This window comes from Durio zibethinus, chromosome 24 (assembly GCF_047325235.1).
Source record: "Durio zibethinus cultivar Kanyao isolate XHJ-2024 chromosome 24, ASM4732523v1, whole genome shotgun sequence".
Classification (NCBI taxonomy): Eukaryota; Viridiplantae; Streptophyta; class Magnoliopsida; order Malvales; family Malvaceae; genus Durio; species Durio zibethinus.
In genome coordinates this window covers 18364790-18386607 of record NC_143185.1, presented here as the reverse complement: position 1 = coordinate 18386607, position 21818 = coordinate 18364790, and the positions used below count along the sequence as shown (strand labels likewise).

Below are 21818 nucleotides of genomic sequence, written 5' to 3'. Positions count from 1 at the left end.
TGTTTTGCCTTCCAAAATATATAAATAAGAAATTCAGAAATTGAAGTGATCATAGTAAAAAAAGTAGATTTATAATTCTATTTAGATAAAAGGGTCAAAAATTTTTTGAATTAAAATTCATTAATCATCTAAATTTTATTTTTTTAATTAATTAAATCTTAAGATATTTATTTTCATTAACTGAACCTTTGTTAGAGAAAAAATAATTAGTTGTTTCCGTTCAACTAAGTGTTTAATTGAATGAAAATATATCTATAAAAATTCAATTAAATAAAATTAAATGTTTAAAAATTTAATGGATAGAAATTCAAGGTTTAATTGATTGTAATAAAATATTAATTACTTAAATAATTATTAAATTTTTGTTTGAGATTTTTTTTTTTAACCCGTATGCCTTCTGCTTAAAAACAGTTGACTTCTCACTAGCAGGGCGCTCTAAGCTCGAGTCTCAAACTCTATGGCAGATTCCGGTTGTTTTTGGTCATCTTCCCATTATTTCTTGGCGTGGAAGAAAATACATGATAACACTTTTAAGAGATCACCAGGATTGTCAAAAGTGGTCTTATCAACAAAGCCAAAATATGGCTCTTAATCAAATTAAGTTTTCGATATACGAATTTAATTAAGCTGAGATTGCTTCCAATTAAGTTCCCAAAGATCTTTCACTTGGGAACTACTAATCCTTCAGAAGGATAAAAGCTTTTGCTTCTCATGGCTTCAATCAATGAATTCTCAAAGATGAGAATATTAATAATCCATGCCATGCCAGCTAACTAATTATGAGCAAAAATCAAGCAAAAAAGGTCTTTCATTTGAAGGAGTAAATCCTCAAGAACATGTATTAGGAAAGATACCTGCTTTTACGTAAGAAGAAATGAAAAGATAGAAGAGAAAAGAAAGGAGACTGTATTCTTTTAAAAAAGAAATGTAAGATGAAAGTTGATGGGATATTTCATTGCCATATTTCCATCTATGGTCTATCTCTTTCTCTAGTTTGCCATATTATTGTACTACAAAACTCATGAATCTTTCAAGTAGACATGACTAAACAAGACCACCTTCCCATACGTACGAATTTATGTTGTTTAAATCAATTAAATAAATAGTTCGCTAACAAATTCCTGAACGACAGCAGCTAAGAGAAAGGCAGACACAGCTGCTAGAACCGAAAGTCGTGGGGTCATGCCTACTTAAGGTGTATACTGTATACAATCTGGTCAGTTTTCACCTCCTTACTTCTCAGTAAAAAATAAAATTTCTGATCTTTTCATGTTTAAGAATTCAGAATAGCATGTAAAAAAAAGGGCGCACACACGCACACTACAGTTGGACTTGGGACCAAGTTCATATCTAACACATTAATAATAGTAGCATTTGTCTTCCGAGAAATTGTTTGCTTCAATTACAGTATATATTTATCCAGAATGGTTGATTTTCTAATTTTGATTTTGTATTCAACCAGTTGGGTATTATTAATAGTTAATTTTGTTAGTATTTTTCTTAAATGTATTAAAAATTTTGAAAATAACCATTTTTGATTATTTTTGTAAGTTTCATAACGTGTTAACAATCTGCACAAAGTTGCAGGGTGGTCATGATGGGAAGACAAAAACTGTTAGACCAAATGGATTTGTCGCCATTCAACAGCATTTGTTTTATTCTTAACTTTATTCTTTAGCTTTTGCTATAGATTGTGTAATTATAAAGCTTTTGCTATAGATTGTGTAATTATAGACCTTTTCATGAGATAGAGTTTTTCATTATGTTTATAAATGCCCTACATATCACAAAATAATTAACGGAAGTTGCTTGAATTTGTAAGATTTTTTTTTTTTTTTGTTATTTGCTCTTTGTATAAAGAAACAAGTATCAATTATTGAGTTAAAGAATACAATAAAAAGAAAGGATAATCAGACCTAATTGTTTTGTGCAATGAAGGCATTCAGTCACTGAAGCCCTTGGTCCTTTGCCTACGCTTCAGTTTCAGGCTCTGAAGTCTGAACTATACAAACAGGAAAATTTTTCATTTTCGGAAATTGCAGGATTTTAGATCCAAAGTTAGAAACAGAAACTGATATAGCAAAGCTACAGCAGCACATCTATGAATCAAGCAGCTGAGCCTAGATCTGTTGGACAACTATGATTTCTAAACTGTCATAGCTAATAATTCTTTCAGTTTTTGTTAGTAAAAACATTGATGATCCCTGGCTGACAAATAACTCTCTCAGATAATTAAAAAACTTAACAGTTCTGCCAAAAAGTTTAAATGATTTATCAAATAACTATCCAATTTTAAATAGAAATAAGTGATCCCATTCTTTTTTGAACTGAATAGGGACAAATAACATATGCCATCTGTTTCAGTCTTGGGTTATCCATAAAGCTCCGCAATTTTTATCCATTGAGAAAGAATATGAAGGTACATTTGGTGCATCAGAGACATGGGGCACCATCTCCTCCATGTTCTCAAAGCCTAAAAATAAAAAGTCCAAAGCTTAAAGAGAATGTTTGGTGCAAGACAACAGAAAAAAAAAAAGAAAAAAAGAAAAAAGAAAGAGCTGATTCCCAAAACCTCTCTTTTTCTACCAAGTTTTTTGTGCTTGTATGCCTGCAGGCATTGAAATTTCTCTATCCCCACTTAACTCATGGACAAAATAACTGAAACTTTTCAGAAACAGCAACAGGGCCACGAGTCACCCTTACGATTCCCAGATGATGTGGATAGGCTCCAGGAATCAGAATGGGATTCTCCAGTAAACAGAGAATTCTATGTTAGGACATTTTCCAGGGGCCATTTGAAATTGGGTTTTTTTTTTTCTCAACCAAATTGACCTTGGGAAAGATTGATTGAAGATAAGATTCCACAAATTGGGCTGAATATTTAACAGAAACAAGGCATACTGTACCATGCACCAATTGCTTGCTGTATTTATTCGAACAGGGAACATCCGTTTATCAGGTATAGTAACAATGATTTTTGGTCCACCCATTAATCTAAACTTGCAAAGCAAATGATATTGACGTACTCTTCACTTCTATCAATCAGCCAATAGCTATTTGAGCAGTAGTGCCCTCTTCTTATAAGAAAAAATAAAAGAGCAATATATTTAGGTAATCTCCTGAAATACGAGAGAACAAATGAAATTCTTGAGCCATATCCAATAATCATAGCATTTAAACATCTATCTTTTTAAGTTAAAACACCATAAAACGTGAGGAACATAAAGAAATAGGATAAGTCCACATATAAAGATCAGCATAAAACTAAGCCCGTCAAGATTGAAGAACGAATGGTTCCCCAATCAGCTGGAAAATATCCTCCTAGTTATACCCGCAATTTAAAATAACACCAATATTGGGAGAATGACCATTAAGATCCAATCTACTATAATTATTCATCCTAGAGACTGGTATTAAGCTACACCAGTATCAGAACATTGTAAGTAAAAGCATTGTCTCCACCTTACCTCACAAAATTTAATTCAAGACTGCCAAACATGGGTAACAAGAGGCAGTATGCATTAGTAGTGAAAGCAAATCACCTAATTGCTGAGGAAAAGAGGAAGATGCAAAACTAAGAAAACTTTTTTGATGTATTCAAAGCAGTAGACACCGTTGCAAAAAGGTTCAATGAGTGAATCCAATGGACAACAATGTTCCCTTACATATTTGGTCTCATGAGCAGCTCTGCAATGCTTGATTTGATCTAAGACTTTGAAATCATTTCATTGCTAGCAGAATTGGAGTATTATTATAAGTACTAAATACCAAAATCATCCAAATTCTTCATTCACCAGGTAAAAACAACATAAACTAGCTATTATTTCCTATACAACAGAGTAAGCTCAAAGGTTAAAAACACGTTATTCAACAACTTTGCTACTAATGCGAAAACGCCCCTTATTGTTCCTATATCAAAATAGGACATGCTTATTTTTTAAGAGAACGAGTAAGGTTTACTCTAACACCAGCCCAATATTCATGATACCAATTGCTAACCATATAAATTAACTATGAAAGCTCACAAAAAAATTTTGCTAGGATAACAGATGAAATCCAGGATTAAGTGACACAATATCCGCTCTGCTTAATCAACTCTAGCAGGCAGGCAATATTCGTTTGACATGCAATCCGTATCCAAAACAATCTCACCAATATTCAAAACATGATCAATGCTGCGCCCATTGAATCTGCTTAATATCAATCCCTTCCTTTACCATCTCATAAAGCGGACTCATTTCCCTCAATTTCTCAACCTGTTTCACAGTAAGCTCAACTGCCCTCTCAATCTCCTCCTCTGTAGTAAACCTCCCAATCCCAAACCTAATTGAAGTAAGTGCCATATCCTCACCCACACCCAATGCTCTCAACACATAAGAAGGCTCCAAACTTGCACTAGTACAAGCACTCTCACTAGACACTGCCACTTCTTTCAACCCCATCAACGAACTCTCCCCTTCCACATATGCAAAGGACAAGTTCAAATTACCAACATACCTCATATCCATACTCCCATTCACCACCACCCCATCAATCTTCTTCCTAATCCCATTCAACAACCTCTCTTGCAAACCTTTAATTCTCTTCTCATCATACTCCATTTCCTTCATCGCCAACTCAACGCAGCCCCCATCCCAACAACAAGGGGAGTAGGCACAGTCCCACTCCTTATCCCTCTCTCTTCCCCACCTCCATTCATTTGCGGCTCAACTCTCATCCGCGGCCGCCTTCTCAAATACAAAGCCCCAACTCCTTTAGGTCCATAAATCTTATGCCCACTTAAACTCATTAAACTAACATTCCATTTCTCCACATCAATCTTAATCTTCCCTAAAGCTCGAGCAGCATCACTGTGAAAAGGGACATTAAACTCTTTACAAATTTTACCAATTTCCGCAACGATTGAACAACCCCAATTTCATTATAACAGCCATAACAGAAACTAACCCAGTATCGGGACGGATTTCTTTTCTTAATCTATCCAAATCAATAAGCCTATCATACCCAACAGGCAAATAAGTTACCTCAAAACCTTCCTGTTGAAGATGCCGGCGAGAATCCAAAACGCATTTGTGCTCCGTTTGCGTCGTGATGGTGTGGCGCTTCTTGTCTTTGTAGAAATGCATGAAGCCTTTGATTGAGATGTTGTTCGATTCGGTGGCGCCGGAAGTCAAGCCGATTTCTTTCCGGGAAGCTCCAATAAGGGCGGCTACTTGTGAGCGGGCGGTTTCAACGGCGGTTTCCGATTCCCAACCGTGGAGGTGAGTGCGGGAGTGAGGATTGCCATAACGTGAGAGGTAAAACGGAAGCATCGAATCCAAAACCCTAGGGTCCACTGGTGAAGTCGCTTGCATGTCGCGTTAAAGCGAACGGCCCGCGATTTTCACGCCTTTCATGGTAATTCCTGTTGGGTCCTCATACTCTGGTGGGGAAACCACCGAGGCCGCGGTGTAGAAGCGGCGTAAATGTTTGTTGGTTTGGTTTTGGTTTGGCTTTGGCGAAGAAGCTTCGAGGCCATTTTTTTCCTTTCTTCTTGGGACCTTTTACCCCTTTTTCTTGCGGCGTCACAGTGAAGAAAAAGAAGCTTCCGTGCGGGTTAAGGGGGTTTTGATAAAACTACTGATCACCCACTTTCAATATCTCGTGTCGACACGTGGCAAGTTGTCTGCCGTCTTAATTCTTAAGCACAGAAGTGAATTCTTTTAGTTTAATGATGATGTTTCGATTAGGAGTTTATAATACTTACCACCTCCAGATGTTGAGTTATCTTCCGAAACGATAGCGATTGAATCGGCCAACTTTCATAAAACGACGTGGTTTAATTGTTATATGCAGTCACGCGCTATTAGGAGAGTGAACACAAAAAGTAAGAATGAGAATTGCAGAGATTCATTTGCTTGAGATTGATCGTATTAAGAAGCACGATATGTACGTGTTTGAAACACTGTTTTTCCATTACCAGATCCGATCCCACCACCGACACCATAGCTTTAAATCTTGAAATCAAGTCTTTTCTTTTTTTATTTAGTCCAAATTCCTGGAAATATAACCATTCTCGGAATTCCCACTTTAAGAAATAAAAAAGTTTCCTTTGTTAGTTTCTTTGTGATCATTTGGATTCTGGGTAAGTCTCTATCAAAGCTGTTTTAATTTAATTTTCAAGTGTTGTAAATGGGTTTTCTTTGAAACGCAAGTGGTTGATCTGCTTCTTGTAATGCATTTTATTTCTTTAATACTACTTTTACCTTTTTTTTTTTTTTTATAGAAAAACTGGATGAAAAACGTGATTGGGTTTCATTGTTCTTTGATATTAGTGATTCAATGAGCCAAATAGTGGAGTTTTCAAAGTTTTAATCTATTTTTTAAAGTTTTTTTGTGTCCTTTTTACCTAAAAAGACAAAAGAGTTGAATTTTATGTCTTGGTTAAAAAGTTAAATGCACTGGATTCTGGTGTCATTGATGCACTGATTTTTGTTATTGTAAGTTTTAAGGTTTGATCTCTACTTGTTCAAATGGTGTCGTTGATGTCTTCAACAATATTTTATCATCATTCTTCTTCTTCTTCTTTATGTTCTCTCTTTCCTTCGGATGAGATCAGTTATAATTTTTAGTATTGGTGTGTTCAGCTATATTCTCTTATGGAAAGCGGAAAGTTGAATTGAATATCTATGCTTTATTCATTTATGACTTGTGAAAGCTTGTGAATTTTGTGTTTTGTTCATGGTAAAAACTAGCATTAGAGGTTTAGTTCATGGGATGATCTGGATTTTCATTGAATATATTTTGTTTTAAGAATAGAAACATTGTCTGTTTGGCTTTTCGCATTCATTTGTTATTGTTTTATATTGAACTTCTTGTTGATGAAATGTTGTAGCCTTGTAAGGTTGAGTTATATAACTATATCTAATTATACATGTTTTGAAGAAATCTGATGTTTTGTGGTGTCTTTCCGGCAGGTTAGTTGAAGGAAGTTCATCATGTTCAGGCTTTCACCTTGTCGGAACCAAAGATCCAAAGGGTTCAAGGTAAAGCATGCTCTACAAATATGTCTTCTGGTTGGTGTTTGCCTCTGGCTGCTTTACCAAGTTAGGCACTCTAGTGAGAAGCAAACAGTTGATGAGAAATCTGGGAATGAAGTCATAAAGCTGGGGAGAAAGGACCTTCCTCAAGCAGAGGAAACAACTGTCGAGGATACAAGGCAGGAGAAGGAAGAAAGCAAGAATGAAGAAGAAGAAGAGAACAAGGCTGAGGAAACTGAAAATGAAGCAAGAGCGAATGGGGATGATGATGCAATGCGTGAGCATGAAAACAAAAAACGTGAACACGAAACTGAGATTAGAGAAGTTTCAATAGATGGAGAGAAGGAACATGAAGAAAGTAGGAACAATGATAGCGAAGAGAAGGAGACTAAAGTGAAGGAAAGTGGAAACATGGAGAGTGACGAGAATGTTAGCGAGGAGACACAAGAGATCAATAATGAAGAGAAAGAAAACACCGGGGAGAGTTATGAAAAGGAAAATAAACAGATTGGGGAAGAGATTTACGAAATGGGAAGCGGCAAGAAAGAGACAGAAAAGAGTGAAAGTGAGATAGAGAATTCAGGTACTTCAGATGATCGGGTCCGGGATGGAGTTGACAGGAAAAATGAAGAAGCAAGAGAAAAACATTACAAGGGGGATGATGCTTCCAGCGAAGTAGCCCATGATACCCAAAATGTAGCTGTTGGGAGTGAGACAAGTGGTTCAGAAAATTCCAATGAGTCAGAGCAGTTGGAAAACAAAGATACAAATGAATTTGACCAGAAGAACAAAACAGATAGCAGTGAAGCACATCATGATGAGTCAAATGTGCAAGAAAATGAAAAAACTGAAAACAATCTAGAGAATGATAATGAGAACAATCAGGCTGAGTCAAAAGAAGATTCCAATCCTGATTTCGTGACATCTACAGAATCGAATGAGCACCAGAATGGGACCGATCATAAAACACCCGATACAACTCAGAATGAAAGTGATGTAGTACAACAATCTGAGCAATCTGACTCAGGTGGCAATGCCGAGCAATCGGATTCAAATTCAACTCCAACTTCAACTGAGAATGGGGATGGAGCTAATGGAGGTTCTACAAGCTCTACCAGTAACTCTGAATCTGTTGAATCGAATGGACAGACTGAGAACCCCAATGCATGGACAGGATCTAACAGCAATTCTGCACATTCAGTTTCAAGCCTAACTGATAACAGAGTTCAGAGTGAAGAATCCAACAATAATTCTGCAGGGGAGGGGACACGAGATAATGTTCTGTCATTAAACACAAATGATAATTCAAATGCTGGTCAGAACGAAGAAGTTAGTTCTTCTGATTCTTCAATTGCCAAAAAGAGTGAAACATCCTCGAACACAAATGATAATGCTGGTGCAGGTCAGAATAAGAATGATAGTGGCAATACCAATAATGATGGAAATGCAAATGGGAATGACAGCAGCACTGACAATCAGAGCAACACCAATGACAATGCAAATGCAAACGAAGATGTTACTCAAAAGGACAACAATTCGAATGTAAATGTAAATACTGCTCAGAGCAACACCAACAATGAAAATGCAGATCATAATGAGAGCAATGCTGCTCAGAGCTATACCAACAACGAAAATGGAGGTCAGAATGAGAATAATGCTGCTCAGAGCTACAATGACAATAACGAGAAAGAAAGTCAGAATGAGACCAAGGATGCTGGTCAGAGCAACATCCGCAACAATGAAAACTCAAGTCAGAATGAGAACAATGCTGCTCAGACCTACAGTAATGAAAATGCGGGTCAGAATGACGACAACAATGCTGCTCAGAGCTACAATGACAAGAATGGAAATCAGAGTGAGAATGAGAACAGTAATTATCCTCAGAGCTACACGAACAACGACAGAAATGCTAATTATGATGTAAATTCAGACCAAAAGGAATCAGTCAATTCTTCAAATTCATCAGATACATCATCAAATACAGATGGAAACACTGATGCAACCCAGAATAATCTCAATGTTTCTTCTGATGCTTCTACTCCTCGAGAAGTGAAAGAAGCTCAAAAGGATTTGGGGTTTTTGCCAGCTACTATGACCGAGGGGAATAACGGTGAGAAGGCAGCTGCAGAGTGAAATTCCTGATGGTTGTTGTTCACTATATGATTATTACTGTCATTAATTTTGTTTTCTTCTTCCTGAGATGATCAGGCAACTGTAAGTTCCTGGGTATTTCTTGTGCTTTATTGTGAAATTACTGCTGCAAAATTATTCTTATACTTGTAGATTTCTACTTATAATGATTGACATTCCAAGTTGTCATAAGCCAAATATGAAGGTTTAAATTGTGTTATACCGTCTGGCAAAAACGAAAGTCATAGGTTTGATTCAACAGAATATCTTTCTGAAGGATTCCGTTTAAAAAGGAAGAGAAAATCCCATTTAAGTTTTTCCGCAAGTGTGTCTAGTTGCAGCACAAATCATCATCTTTAAATGGAACACCAGCTCTTTTTTTTTTTTCTTTTTCTTCTATCGAATCCATGAATTTGAATCTTAACTTGCAAGGACCCGTGGGGTTGGCAAAGCAGTAAACCTGACAGTGCCCCAAGACCTAAAATCTATCTGAAAACCCAACTCTCAACCTTAATCTTTGACATCCCAACATCCGCTCGGATTATCCCTTGGCTATTGCCATTTATGAATATCTCAAGCTGATATGCTAACGATCCTATATTCACTTCTCTGGTGTATAAGGGTCCCTTGGTAATCAATATTAGTTGCTTTAGTTTCAGCATTAGTTGTCTTTCGTCTTCATCTTAAATTTTAGTTAAATATTCAAAACCAAAACTTGGATAGAAAAGCAATGTCACATGCATATAATCTGTAGTGAGTTGACAATTAATAATTGATGCACTGAGTTACAATTGCAGTGTTTTCACATAACAATCACTAAATTCACGAGTGAAATTAAATCTTTAGTAACCATTATTGCACATGAAAAGACCTTCCATCAATCATTATACCGTGAAAATAATAATCACTTGCATAAGAAAGGTCTCGAGTTGTTTGTCCTAACCTTACCAATAGCCCCCTATCTCAATGGTTAGTGTTTTACTCTCAAATCATTTTCTTGTCATAGTCTTAGTAATTATCCTCCTTTTCCGGTGGATAGTCTCAACTCTAGAATCATTCTCCTTTTGTATTTCCGAAAAGCGGCCTAACTACATTGCCAACTTCACAAGGGCATTTGGCAATCATGCTGACAACATTTACCGACACCCCAGCATCCCATTTTAATCTCACCAATAATTTAGGTTAACGAAGTAAAAATTGATGAAAATCTCCAAAATACAACCCCTTTTGGCAGCCATGGTAATTTGATGCTTTAATGGAGTTGAAAAAGAAAATTTTGTTTCCAAATAGTTTATGTGAGCCTGAATACAACAATATCTAAGAAAATGAGGTGTAAAGAAAACGGCCAAACCATACATTAATCTTATTTCGAAACAGAGCATGGTATACACAACCATGTAGAATGCCTGATGAACTTGCAATGATGCAAGTCTTGAAATCCAGAAAGAAAAATAGAAGTGCTAAAATTAACATCCAAGAAAAGATTCACAATTATCTGATTGATCTGTCTGACAGATGAAGAAAATGTGCTAAACTCAGGAACGATATGTGTCCAACGGGCAGTCCATTGTCCTAGTGATGCTTCACCTCAAATAGACCATCTGGACCTGAATACCATGATAAAATGATTGAATCCACCAATATAAATCAATAAAGAAATGTTAATAATAACTTAATTTATACCGCCCATGACCAAACATACATCCACTTCGAATATTGAAAAGCATCATTAGATATTACAAATGATAAACACTAAACTTTATAACTAGATTTATTGATCACTCATCAGCATGTTTCTTTTAAATAGGCTCATCAATAACAAGAACAAAATCCATGCTAATATTTTCTGAGATTCACTTAAGGAGGGACAACCCAGCAACTAATGATATCAACAAGGCTAAAACAATCTCCAGTTATTTTCCATACGCAATTGCCTAGGCATAATAATTAAGAATAAGAACTATACTTATGAATAAGAACTATGTTGATTTTTGACAGTTCATATGCAATTAGATTGTGAAACTCCCCACCCGGCAAGTAGCAGTAATTAAACTTTCTATTTTCTTCTGATGAAAAAAAAATTTTCTATTACCTAGAAAAATGATAGAAAGACATCCATTAATACTTTATGAAATTTGAAAACACAAAATGGAACAAAACAAAAACTTAAATTCTCTGGTTTATAGGATCCTAAGGACTCAGGTTAGTTAAAGAAAGATAAACTTAGTGACAGCTAAAGCCACTGGTGCAATTGTAATACCATTAAATGAAATGAATATCAAACCAGGCCTTATGTTGAATCCCAATCTTAGCTATTTATTAAGGACTTAGGAATGGTAAGACAATTTAAATTGCTCAGTTGTATATCTAAAAACTACCAATGTAAGATAGGCGGAAAGGGAATTTCACCTAGTGTTCCATATAGGAGAAAATTTTCAACTTGTGTTATAGTTTGTAAAGTATAATCTAACATAAACTAGGAGGTATACATTCAACATACACCATTTCCACTTCTAACTTGCATAGAACTGCAAAGAGAGGAGAGAGAGAGAGAGAGGAAAAAGAAAAAACACTTAGCCATTTTTTTATGGGTAGAACTTGGAAAACTAATAATCACCAGTATCCAAATTAAGTTAAAAAAAGCCGACCATAATTGGTTGGCAGTTAGCACATTTCCACATTATATAACGTGCAAAACGTCACTATGAGCTGGCGACTTTTAAGTCTCCATATAAATCACCTAAGATAGTGTTTTGGATGCTCAAAAAAGCAATTGATTTGAACAAAAGGAATTGAATTTATTTCCCAATAACCAAAGCCAATAGAATTCCATTTGGTTCTGGTTCCATTCATGGACTTTTAACCAAATGGGGGAAAAAGAAAACAAATCCAGCTATGTTATTAATTACCATGGAAAGACCCAATAAAGCCTAAACAGAAAAATCTAAACACCAAAAACAACATTCAAATAGAACCTAAGTAAATTGAAATGCATAACGACTAGGATAACATACCCCATGGGAACTCCTTGCTGCGAATATGCAGATATGGGTACGGCTGCAAACATTCACACAACATATCGCATCCAACAATCGGTTATGAAAAAATAATGTAAACATAGCTTTACAAATAAAAACACTATTTAAAAAAATAAAATTAAACAAAAAGAATTTAAGATCACAGGAGGCTCTTCATGGTGGGGATGACCCTTTGATAGGTTATAAATCGCTAATACAGTGCAGGTAGCAATGCCTAAATATGTAATCTTCTCCCATTTCGCCGTTTCATCTGAAAAAATATATAAATTAATGTTAAAAAAATAATTAGCTCTGATTTTTTTTTTAAAGCAATATGAACTTTTAACGATAAGAATATTTTCTGAGGTTCCAAATTTCAACCTTCTCTTTTTGTAATCTAAATTCGGTTTTAGTTCTTCTATTTCTAAGATAGAATCCATCAAAATCTCAAGGGCAAACTAAACAATAAAACCCTAACATACCAAACAACGGAAAAAAATCAAACCATAAGCAATCAAACAGATGAATAAAAGAAAACTGATTGAAACTGGATACAAAAATTTAAAATTTGTAAGAAGAAACGAAAAATAAAAGGACAGAGAAAAGGTCGCATACAAGCATCGTCGTGATGGGAAGAAGAAGCGAAACCTCTCTTGGGAGGAGCAGAAGGACGAGATCCGCCGCGAAGGGCAGTTCGGAGGAGACCAGATCGTACGCTCGCCATCGCCATTTTTGTTCGATTTTCCTCTGTTGAAATGCGACGGGAAAACGCTTATTTTACTCTTCTTATTTTGTAACTCTAGCGACTAGAGGAGAAGCGTTAAGCACGTGCGAAATGCGTGGCTCTTGCCGCTACCCTTTTTTTTTTTGTTTTTTTCCCTTTTTTCTCTATTCCTTTCTTTTGGTGAATAAATTATAAAAACCATGAAAAAATACATAAATTTCTTTCCCTAAAATAAATGTGAGGATGGAGAAAAATATTAAAAAATATCATATTAGGAAATAAATGAAAGGAGGTGGCAGTCTAAAAATAAAAAAATATTTACAAATTTAATAGTACTTATAAAAAATAATTGTATAATCAATTAAATTTTGTTTCGAAATCAGTTATGATTCTTTTTAAGTTAATAAATAATTACATAATCAATTAAATTACGTTTTGAATTAAATTGTGATTCTTTTTAAGTTAATTGGGCACTTCCTTTTTATTTTATTATTTTCCTTGAAAATTTAAGTTAAGTTGTGTGAATTAAAGGGAGCAATTGGCGTGAGAACAAGATGCAAGCCTCACATTCTTAACTTCAAATTAGCATGCAATTTTTTTTTTTTTTCAAAATGCAAACAAACAAACACTGAAAATTCATTACAAAGATAATCCCTCCTTCACTACAAGCTAATTCAGCGAAAAGAGAAATTTCATCCTCAAAATCTGCAAACAGTTACTGTTTCTCACCATTTTTTTTTTTTTTGTAGATTATAGATGCTCAGCATTGTTATGGATTCTCACCCAATCACAAAGCTATAGTTTGATGAATTGAAGCATACCAATAACCAAAAAAAAAAAAAGAAGATATTCCATCATCCCACATTCTGAAGTCACATAAAAAATGCTAGACATAGGAGAAACCAGTTTATTATTATTGATTTTCAATTTATTCTGTTTCTATTCTTCAAGCCAACAGACAAAGACAGAGAGGGAATGACTACATCAGTTCACAAAATTGAAGCAACTTTGGAAAGACTCCTCAGACAAACCCTCTCCCACTGACTGATTGGGGGAAAATCAATGTTCATGACTGATAACATGGTAATGAGGATCAGCAGAAGAATCACCCTCAGTGGAACCACTGAGAGAAGCATTACTTTCTCCAGCCGATATTAGAGTTGGAGCAGCAAGCTCGACTGAAAGTTCCTGCATACGCTTCCTCAGCTTCTCCTTATACTCCTCCATCAATGATTTCAATGTCAGCAGCTGCTCCCAGTTGAGTTTATCAACTAGTCTTTTCACAAAGTCTTCGCCATGCTTTTGGCTCCCCATACAAAACCGTTCGATGATTCGCTCACCTTGAATTTTTTCAGCTTCCAGTTTTTCAAGTAGATTGGCCTCTTGCTCAGCCTCAGCCTGGTGGATTGCATCAAAATTTGGCTTCCTACAGTTGGAAAGTGTATTCATAACAGTGCCAACACCGGGATGGCCAAAGTAGAAAGCCTGGTCACGAGCATAGAAAACGACAAGGGCAGTCTCAACAGCACATAAAGTACAGAGTTCACTGGCCTTCTTGAAAAGACCAGATCGACGTTTGGAGAAAGCAACCTGCCGAGCATCTGCTCCTTGAATCATCCACATTTGAGTCCTTCTGCGACCCTTGCTTGACAATCCTGCCATTGAGAAACTACTAGAAGAGCAATGAAGAAAAGTTTTAGAAGATGGACATGTGAAGTTTGGAGGACAAATACACCTTATTTATAGGACTTTGATGCCTAAGCTTGGTCACCTCTATTTCCTGCCATATATTACCTTGGCGGTCACGTAATCAAAATAAATATTTTTTTTCTGCTACTTATTGCTAAATGACAATTCTGGAACATCCTTAGTTGGCATACTTAAACCAAATCTGACTGGTAGCTTTTAGATGCAAAAGGAAGTTAAATTCCAGGATATGCCTGCCATAGCCGCAAAAATATATAATAAGCATACCAAATTTGTCTACAGGAAGAAATGTAACGGCCTTAAACGTTTCAAGACATGTAAATTCCCTCAATTACTTCATAATTTAAAGCTTTTTATCAAGATAAAAGATTCATTAATCTTCGGTGTATGGTTGTCCAATTGACTCAAATTACCCTAGGACCCAAAAGTGCAACTAGAACCATACAGTTCATATACAGTGCAACCTGGCTGGAGATTTTCCATCAAGAAAAGCAAGTAACATAATATAAACTTAAGAATTGGGAAAAATACAATTACCACATTACGATAGGTAGTAATTTATGACCTCTATTAGTTACATTAAATTATTACTAATTGTAACTTTTCTATCTGAAATGCAGACACAAGCATGACAAACGATCCTTTTCATCAGACTGATTATGCTAATGTTATGGCAGATTTCATTGTCAATCACAAAAGCATAAACCTGAATTTTGAAGGACTACAATAACGTGAAACTAATTTATCTGAGTATAATTAAATTCCTTTCCTTAGTTTACAAAAACTTTCCTCTTAGGGTCAGGAGTTATCATGAGGATAGGTGCAAATGGTGTGACTTAAGCCGGTCAAGTCTAATAGAAAACAGATTCTTATAAACAAAGCAATATTTAATGATACAAACACATGTGCACACAGAAATATTTTCTCCAACAGCAAAATAAACTATTAATGTATAATATTTAAAAGATTAGTTCATTTTTAATAGTAATGATGAGATAGATGACAGCAATAACATCAAAATTCAATGGAGCTGTGGTTGTTGTAAATAGTCAGAAACTTGCTAGTTTTCTATTCATATTAATCAAGCTTGATAATAAACCACTTAATTCAACTACAAAAAAAAAAAAAAAAGCAAGTAACTTTTTGCGTAGAGAGGTTGCAGAGGTTGCAACCAAGTTAAAAGTTCTGTTTGCATTTTCTCAGAACAAAATACATATTAAAGATTTACAACTTGTTTTTCCACTTAAAGCATATGCATAAGCAAAAAATTCCTGCCCTTGCAACAGATGCTACACTTGTGAGTTTGAGAAGTGTCTAAAGATTTTGTATCTGTTATTTATTCTACAGCCTAAGCTTAATGGATGAGTGTAACAGCCTTTGCTCATACATATGCTATTATATTCTCAAATTGAACATCTGCAACTCTAGATCTTACAATTAATAGTAAATCCTTTTGCCTTCCTCATCAAACATTTTTAAGTCATTTCTGCCACAATTTCTATCAGACAAACTTCATTAACCTTCCTAGCATGTGTCATGCACTGCAACTTAGAAAAAGACTGCAATATTTATAACAGTGCTAAGATATTTTTGAAAAAAAATTATGTCAAGGTCATTTAGTATTGAGAAAACTTAAGATTAGAAACCAAGGATCTAACTGGTTTCAAATGTTCAGACTAATCATAATGCAGTCAATAATTTCATTCTAAGGAAAAATTATTTCTTCCTCCTTGCACTTCTTAAAATTGGTTGGAAATGAGGCACAAATTGAACAGACAAAAAAAAAAACAGATATTTGGGAATAATGTGCAGTACCCTTACTAAGAATTAATAGAAGGAAGAAAAAAAATCTTCCAGAACATCTGTCAATCTCAATAACTTTGGATATTTATATCATTATATGCCTTCCCTCCCCTCCCCCAACCCCCTCTTTTCCTCTTAATTAAACATTTGAATGCTTGAAGTCAGTTACATCTACTGCTGAAATGGGATAAGAAATTTCAATATTTCTAAATACAAGCTTATAGATAAGGTTAGGTAGCACTAGACCGTGATAAAACTAAAATGCTACCATCAGTTTCACATAAGCGTGCACTTATTGTTAAGATATTTGATAGTATGATTCTAGACTAGCTTGGTAGTAAATTTTATATTTTTATGTCTTGATTTCAAGAGTAGTTTATATTTCAATCTTAGCATGATTCTTGGGATAACTTCTACATATTCATCTTTTATGGCCAAAATGTTCAACTAGCCCAATATCAACTTCTCCATTAGGTATATGCATCATTGCCAAGAAATAATATTGTAGACTAAATTCAGAGAAACATATTACAAAGAGAGATAGCAAATGCAGTCTATACAATTACGCAACTAGAATATGCTGCATATTTGAGACATTATTAACTGGATTATTTAGTTAATATCTAAGCCTATTCAGTTTAAATTTAGAACAAACTGACCAAATCCTGACCATTATCTTAGGGTCTGACATGTTACAGCTCCATGAATGGGAACTACGCTACTCTTATATGTTTGATTGTTTATTAAAGTAATAATAAGAGAACTTGTTTACCAAATATAATTTATACAATTAGGCAGTTTCCTTAACCTTTTCCTATTTTAAAGCCTCAAGTCACAGTATCTGTTCATTTGATAAGAAGATATCAAAATGAGTTTTAACATTTAATTCTCAACCTATTATGATAACAAATACAAAGAATCAAAATATATTCTCATTAACAAAAAAATCCAACTAGGTGGTCTTCATTTCACTGTCATTTAGCAGTCAGAATCAGGCAACAAGAGAATGAAACCAAATTTATGGTTTTGAAACCAAAAGTTGAATTTAACTCTACCATCTCAAATAAATGGTCAGCCATTCATATAGAGATATCAACAGTAGGGAGTTATTTCTAATTCCCCTCAGTTTATGATGAGTTTCTCTCTTGCTATATCTAATCTGACCATAATTAACTAACTGTTCTTGCATTTAAACAACAACTGCTTCCAAAATTCCTTCTCAAACTTATTGTTGAAAATTTTGGAGTACCATTATTTTCTACAATCAAATATCAGAGTAAAATCTTATCAAGACCCAAGAAAACATAAATTGAAGACAAGTGTTAAAAAAATGATGCAAAGTCATGATATGGCAGCAAAGAACTAATTGAATGTTAACAGACATAACCAGTTGAAAGATCCCAAACCTCGTTTTGTCAGTGATCTCCAACGTGCATCACAGCAAAGAGAAGCCTTGCATGAAACCCCCAAACCAAAAAAAAAAAAAAAAAAAACCCATAAAAAGAATCATGATAGCTACAACATGCCACACCAAAACCAAGTTTTCAGACCGGTGTTAGTTTTAACTTGAAAAGGCTCGTATGTTTTTGTTGTATACCAGACAAAGATTTTGTTGGGCCGTGTTTATTTGGAAAAAAAGGAAAAATGCTTTGTAAATAATGCATGTGTAATTGCTGTCCCTACCTTTCTTTTCCTTCATAATAAAAGGACAATAAGAAAGGGAACAAAAAATGTAAAATTTACGCCATATTTTTATATTTTTCTCGCCACATTTTTTCACCCCTTTTACCTTCTCCAAACATGGCATTAGTGTTGAGTCATGGCCTACTCACAAGAGGGAGGACGGAGGATGAGGACATGTGCAATTTTAAAAGTGGGCCTAAAGTTTAACTCTTAAATGGAGCTTGAAATATATATCTATCCTTGGTTCCATACCGACCACACAAGCTAAGCTAGTAAATAAAGCCCAATAACATGTTCAAGTCATAGCTTTAACTAAGCCCATGCCAACCACACAAGCTAGTAATTCTCCTCATTTTGGACCACAAAATCAAAAGGATCAACAAAATCGACTTATTGTCATCATTCCCATGTTCCAAACTTTACAGCTATATATATATATATATATAAATTTTAAATATGATACAATTATATGATTAAAAAATATAAAAATAATATAATTTAATATTTTAATAAAAATTATATATTAATTTGATAAAAAAATATGTGTATCCTTATTCACATGCAAAAATTTTATTTACAAAATAATTTAAATCTTTGGATAATGAATATTATTTTGTGAGGGAAAGAATAAAATGTCCGACAATTCGACTACTCAGAAAAGGTCAATGCTACAAAATTGTTATTTATAACCATCATCTTTATTTGCATTGCTTTGTGTAGGATAAACGAGTAAGCTGAAGTGAGATCCCAATACTTCAAGTGTCTGCACTTGAATCAACCTTTTGACGCGGCTGTCTTGATCATCATCATTATCCTCAACGCAACAAGTGTTCCAAGTTCAAAACAAGGCTTTTCATCATCGTCATCATCCTCGTCGTTATCTATAACATCGTGGAAATCAAGCGAGTACACCACATCTTCCCTAGTCCATCTGGCATGTAATAACACAAGCGACAAAAGCCTCACGTGCCACGCCGCACCCTCTCCGTCCATCACCAATTGGGTCCCACTTTTTCTCTTTGTTCTCTTTATGATCGCAGCTGTCCATCATCATCATCTACCTCACCTCCTCCTCTCTCCACCCTCCCTCTCTCAATCTCCAAAACACTTCCTCCAAACATCCACCTAACCTCGAGTTCCCCTCCACCTCACCCTTACACGACCACTGCAGCACGCGCCACCACACCCCTCCCTCTTTCCGCGAAGTCCGTCCAAAAACTCAATCATCCGCGCTGCAGTCGCCGCCCAAGCTGGCACGTTGTTAGTAACACTATTGGTTTTCTTCCTCATGAAACCCTTAAAAACCTCACCTCTTCTCAAGAATTCAACTTCTTGAAAAAATCTAGTAATATCAAAGTTCAACATTCTAACTTCTTCCCCATCAACGTAAAAAACAGGGTTTCCCGCCATGTTTGGCGTCGAAGGGACATAACAGTTTATACATGTAGGAACAAAAGAGGCGCTTTTTGTAATAAGTTTTTGACCAAAGCCAAAGCTGCAATGGAAGAGAATTCCTGGTCAGTTAGGCCTGCAAGGATCGGAATATCAAGAGAATTAAGATGGTCGATAAGGGTTTTGGAATATGCAGCAAAAGAGAAATAAACAAGCTTTGATTCTCTTGGTGGTCCTTTGGGTGCTTTCAGTAAAGGGTTTGGAGGTTGGGTTTGCGTTGTTGTTACCGTTGCAGCCATTTTTGAAATTAAGCTTAAGAAATTGAGAGGTTTGGATATTTTCGAAGGGCGGGGTTAAAGGAGATGATCAGGGGAATTGAGAAAGAGTTTGACTGAAAATTGGCTGAGAGGAATTGTTAACGTCTCTCATGGGTGGCAACTGCAGGCGCCAAGTGATGGGTTACTCAAGGGAGAAATAAATGGAATTAAGAATGTGATGGATGAGAATAATGGGAACTCTCGTTACTCGTACAAGCAAATTTCACTCTCCAATTTGGGTTTTTATCATTAAAATTAAAAATTTAACCTTTTATTAATAAATCACGCGGTTGATTTTGTTGATAATATTATTTATTATATTTATATATAAATAATGTTAACTTTTATCTATTAAAATGACATTTAAATATATATAATTAATTCATTATTTTTAAAATTTTAATAAAAATAATACATTAAATGTAAAAAACCTTTTTAAATATTAATTTAATTATTCTTAATCAATGTTCATAAACACTAACACTATGTATATAACCATCATCACCTTGCAATTGCATATACTTTTTTGTTTTTTCTTCAATTAGGTGATGAAAAAGGTTAAAATATTAAAAAGTTCATAAATTATTTTTTTTAAATAAGCCATTAAATTTTTATAATACTCAAATAAATTATTATTTTTTAATTTGTATACAACAAAAACTAAAATAAGGTACTCAGTCTCAGTCTTTTATTTCTTACCTAGAAAACAGAAACGGTCAAAAACATTGTTTTTGTATATATATATTACGATTCAAATTTAAGGTTTCTATATATATATATATATATATATATATAAATATCACAATCACTTGAACTAGTTCTGTTAAGCCTAATAAGTTTTCGTGCAATTGAGATTATGTCTCCAAATATGAATGTGAGTATTTGATTGGCAACTTTGGCAAGGAAGTTGCAAACATAATTATTTAGATAAAAGGGACTTTAGTTTTATTAAGGGTGAGTAAATAATCAGTTCAATCAGTTTGGTTTGAAAAAATTAATAATCGATTTAATCGATTTTCATTTAATAAATAATCGAACCAACCGATCATAATCGAACCGATCAAAATCGGTTTGATTCGGTTAAATAATTGATTTTTTTATCATTTTTCTTCCTATTATTAATAATTATTTAACCATAAATTCAATTCAATAAAATTTAAATTCTAATATCATTCAAATTAAATTACTAAAAAATTTAATAATTTTAACAATATTTACAAAAATAAATAAATAAAAATATTTATCTTAGTTTTTTTTTATTTTTAATTATTAAAAAATCGGTTAATTTGGTTAGTGCAGTTATTAATTTTAAAAATCGAAAACCGATCGAATTAACTAATTTAATCGATTTAAAAAATTGATTATAACTAAAACCGAATAAATCGAACCGATTTAACTAAATTCACTCGATTTCGATTGATTTAATCAATTTAAGCCGACTTTTGCTCACTCTTAAATTTTATAATGATTGATATTTTTTTAAAGCTAAATTGAAACAAAATTTAGTATGGACTTGAAGTTAAAAGTATAGTAACACAATAAATAAAATGCAATGAAAGATTGCAGGTTGATTAAGAATTAAAGAATTCGATATGGTTAATTCATGTAATTATTTTTAAAATATAATATTTAATAAATTTAAATTTTAAAATTTATCGTTTGTATTTTATTTTTAATTATAATGTCGTTTGATAAAAAATAATAAAGATATTTTAAGCATGTGATTAATTATGGGAACCAGCTTTTCTTATGATAGCTACTTAAAGATATAAGGTTTCAATCCTTATCTTGCCTAAACGAATTTTAATTGTCTTCTAACAGATTGATTTTAATAATAAATAACCCACCATACATAAAGAGCAGAATTGGTCGCACCAGAACATGACACAGTTTTTGTTCATTTCAACACTTCTCAAAGTTATATAAATGTTGGCAATCTTAGCTAAATTTTTATAATTCTTTCCCTCTGCCTCGATTTTATGATTCAACGGCCCATGGTTCTGTACTTATAATGCTTCACAAGAGT

General features: G+C 34.2%; 5 protein-coding genes and 1 pseudogene across 8 annotated transcripts; 1 reads left to right on the top strand and 5 right to left on the bottom strand.

Moving 5' to 3' along the window:
• Positions 1-2371: 2371 nt before the first annotated feature.
• LOC149512007 (cysteine desulfurase, mitochondrial-like) lies at positions 2372-5652 on the bottom strand. The gene is made up of 2 exons (XM_089753325.1): positions 5025-5652; positions 2372-3119 (listed from the first exon to the last, which is right to left on the bottom strand). The coding sequence occupies exons 1-2, from the start codon at positions 5352-5354 to the stop codon at positions 3108-3110; spliced, it is 342 nt and encodes a 113-aa protein (XP_089609451.1). The 5' UTR covers positions 5355-5652; the 3' UTR covers positions 2372-3107.
• LOC111317029 (cysteine desulfurase, mitochondrial-like) lies at positions 3724-5030 on the bottom strand. Its single transcript, XM_089753324.1, has one exon. The coding sequence runs from the start codon at positions 4608-4610 to the stop codon at positions 4170-4172; it is 441 nt and encodes a 146-aa protein (XP_089609450.1). The 5' UTR covers positions 4611-5030; the 3' UTR covers positions 3724-4169.
• A 97-nt stretch (positions 5653-5749) lies between the features above and the next one.
• LOC111317027 (uncharacterized) lies at positions 5750-9369 on the top strand. Of its 2 annotated transcripts, none has more exons than XM_022919330.2 (2): positions 5750-6124; positions 6957-9369. In XM_022919330.2, exon 2 carries the CDS (start codon positions 6978-6980, stop codon positions 9150-9152), a length of 2175 nt encoding a protein of 724 aa, XP_022775065.1. In that variant the 5' UTR covers positions 5750-6124; positions 6957-6977; the 3' UTR covers positions 9153-9369. The 2 variants fall into 2 exon arrangements, with proteins under 2 accessions (XP_022775065.1, XP_022775066.1); XM_022919331.2 differs by having other exon boundaries at positions 5889-6124; positions 6962-9369.
• A 1113-nt stretch (positions 9370-10482) lies between these two features.
• On the bottom strand, positions 10483-12978 carry LOC111317030 (cytochrome c oxidase subunit 6a, mitochondrial-like). Its single transcript, XM_022919333.2, has 4 exons — positions 12782-12978; positions 12331-12437; positions 12164-12206; positions 10483-10756 (listed from the first exon to the last, which is right to left on the bottom strand). Exons 1-4 carry the CDS (start codon positions 12894-12896, stop codon positions 10722-10724), a joined length of 300 nt encoding a protein of 99 aa, XP_022775068.1. The 5' UTR covers positions 12897-12978; the 3' UTR covers positions 10483-10721.
• Positions 12979-13783: 805 nt separating this feature from the next.
• On the bottom strand, positions 13784-18083 carry LOC111316163 (agamous-like MADS-box protein AGL29). Of its 3 annotated transcripts, none has more exons than XM_022918175.2 (2): positions 17807-18083; positions 13784-14562 (listed from the first exon to the last, which is right to left on the bottom strand). In XM_022918175.2, the coding sequence occupies exon 2, from the start codon at positions 14550-14552 to the stop codon at positions 13950-13952; it is 603 nt and encodes a 200-aa protein (XP_022773910.1). In that variant the 5' UTR covers positions 14553-14562; positions 17807-18083; the 3' UTR covers positions 13784-13949. The 3 variants fall into 3 exon arrangements, with proteins under 3 accessions (XP_022773910.1, XP_022773911.1, XP_022773909.1); XM_022918176.2 differs by having other exon boundaries at positions 13784-14559; positions 17807-18081; XM_022918174.2 differs by having other exon boundaries at positions 13784-14830; positions 17807-18080.
• Positions 18084-18674: 591 nt separating this feature from the next.
• Positions 18675-20074, bottom strand: LOC149512006 (uncharacterized; annotated as a pseudogene).
• Positions 20075-21818: the final 1744 nt, after the last annotated feature.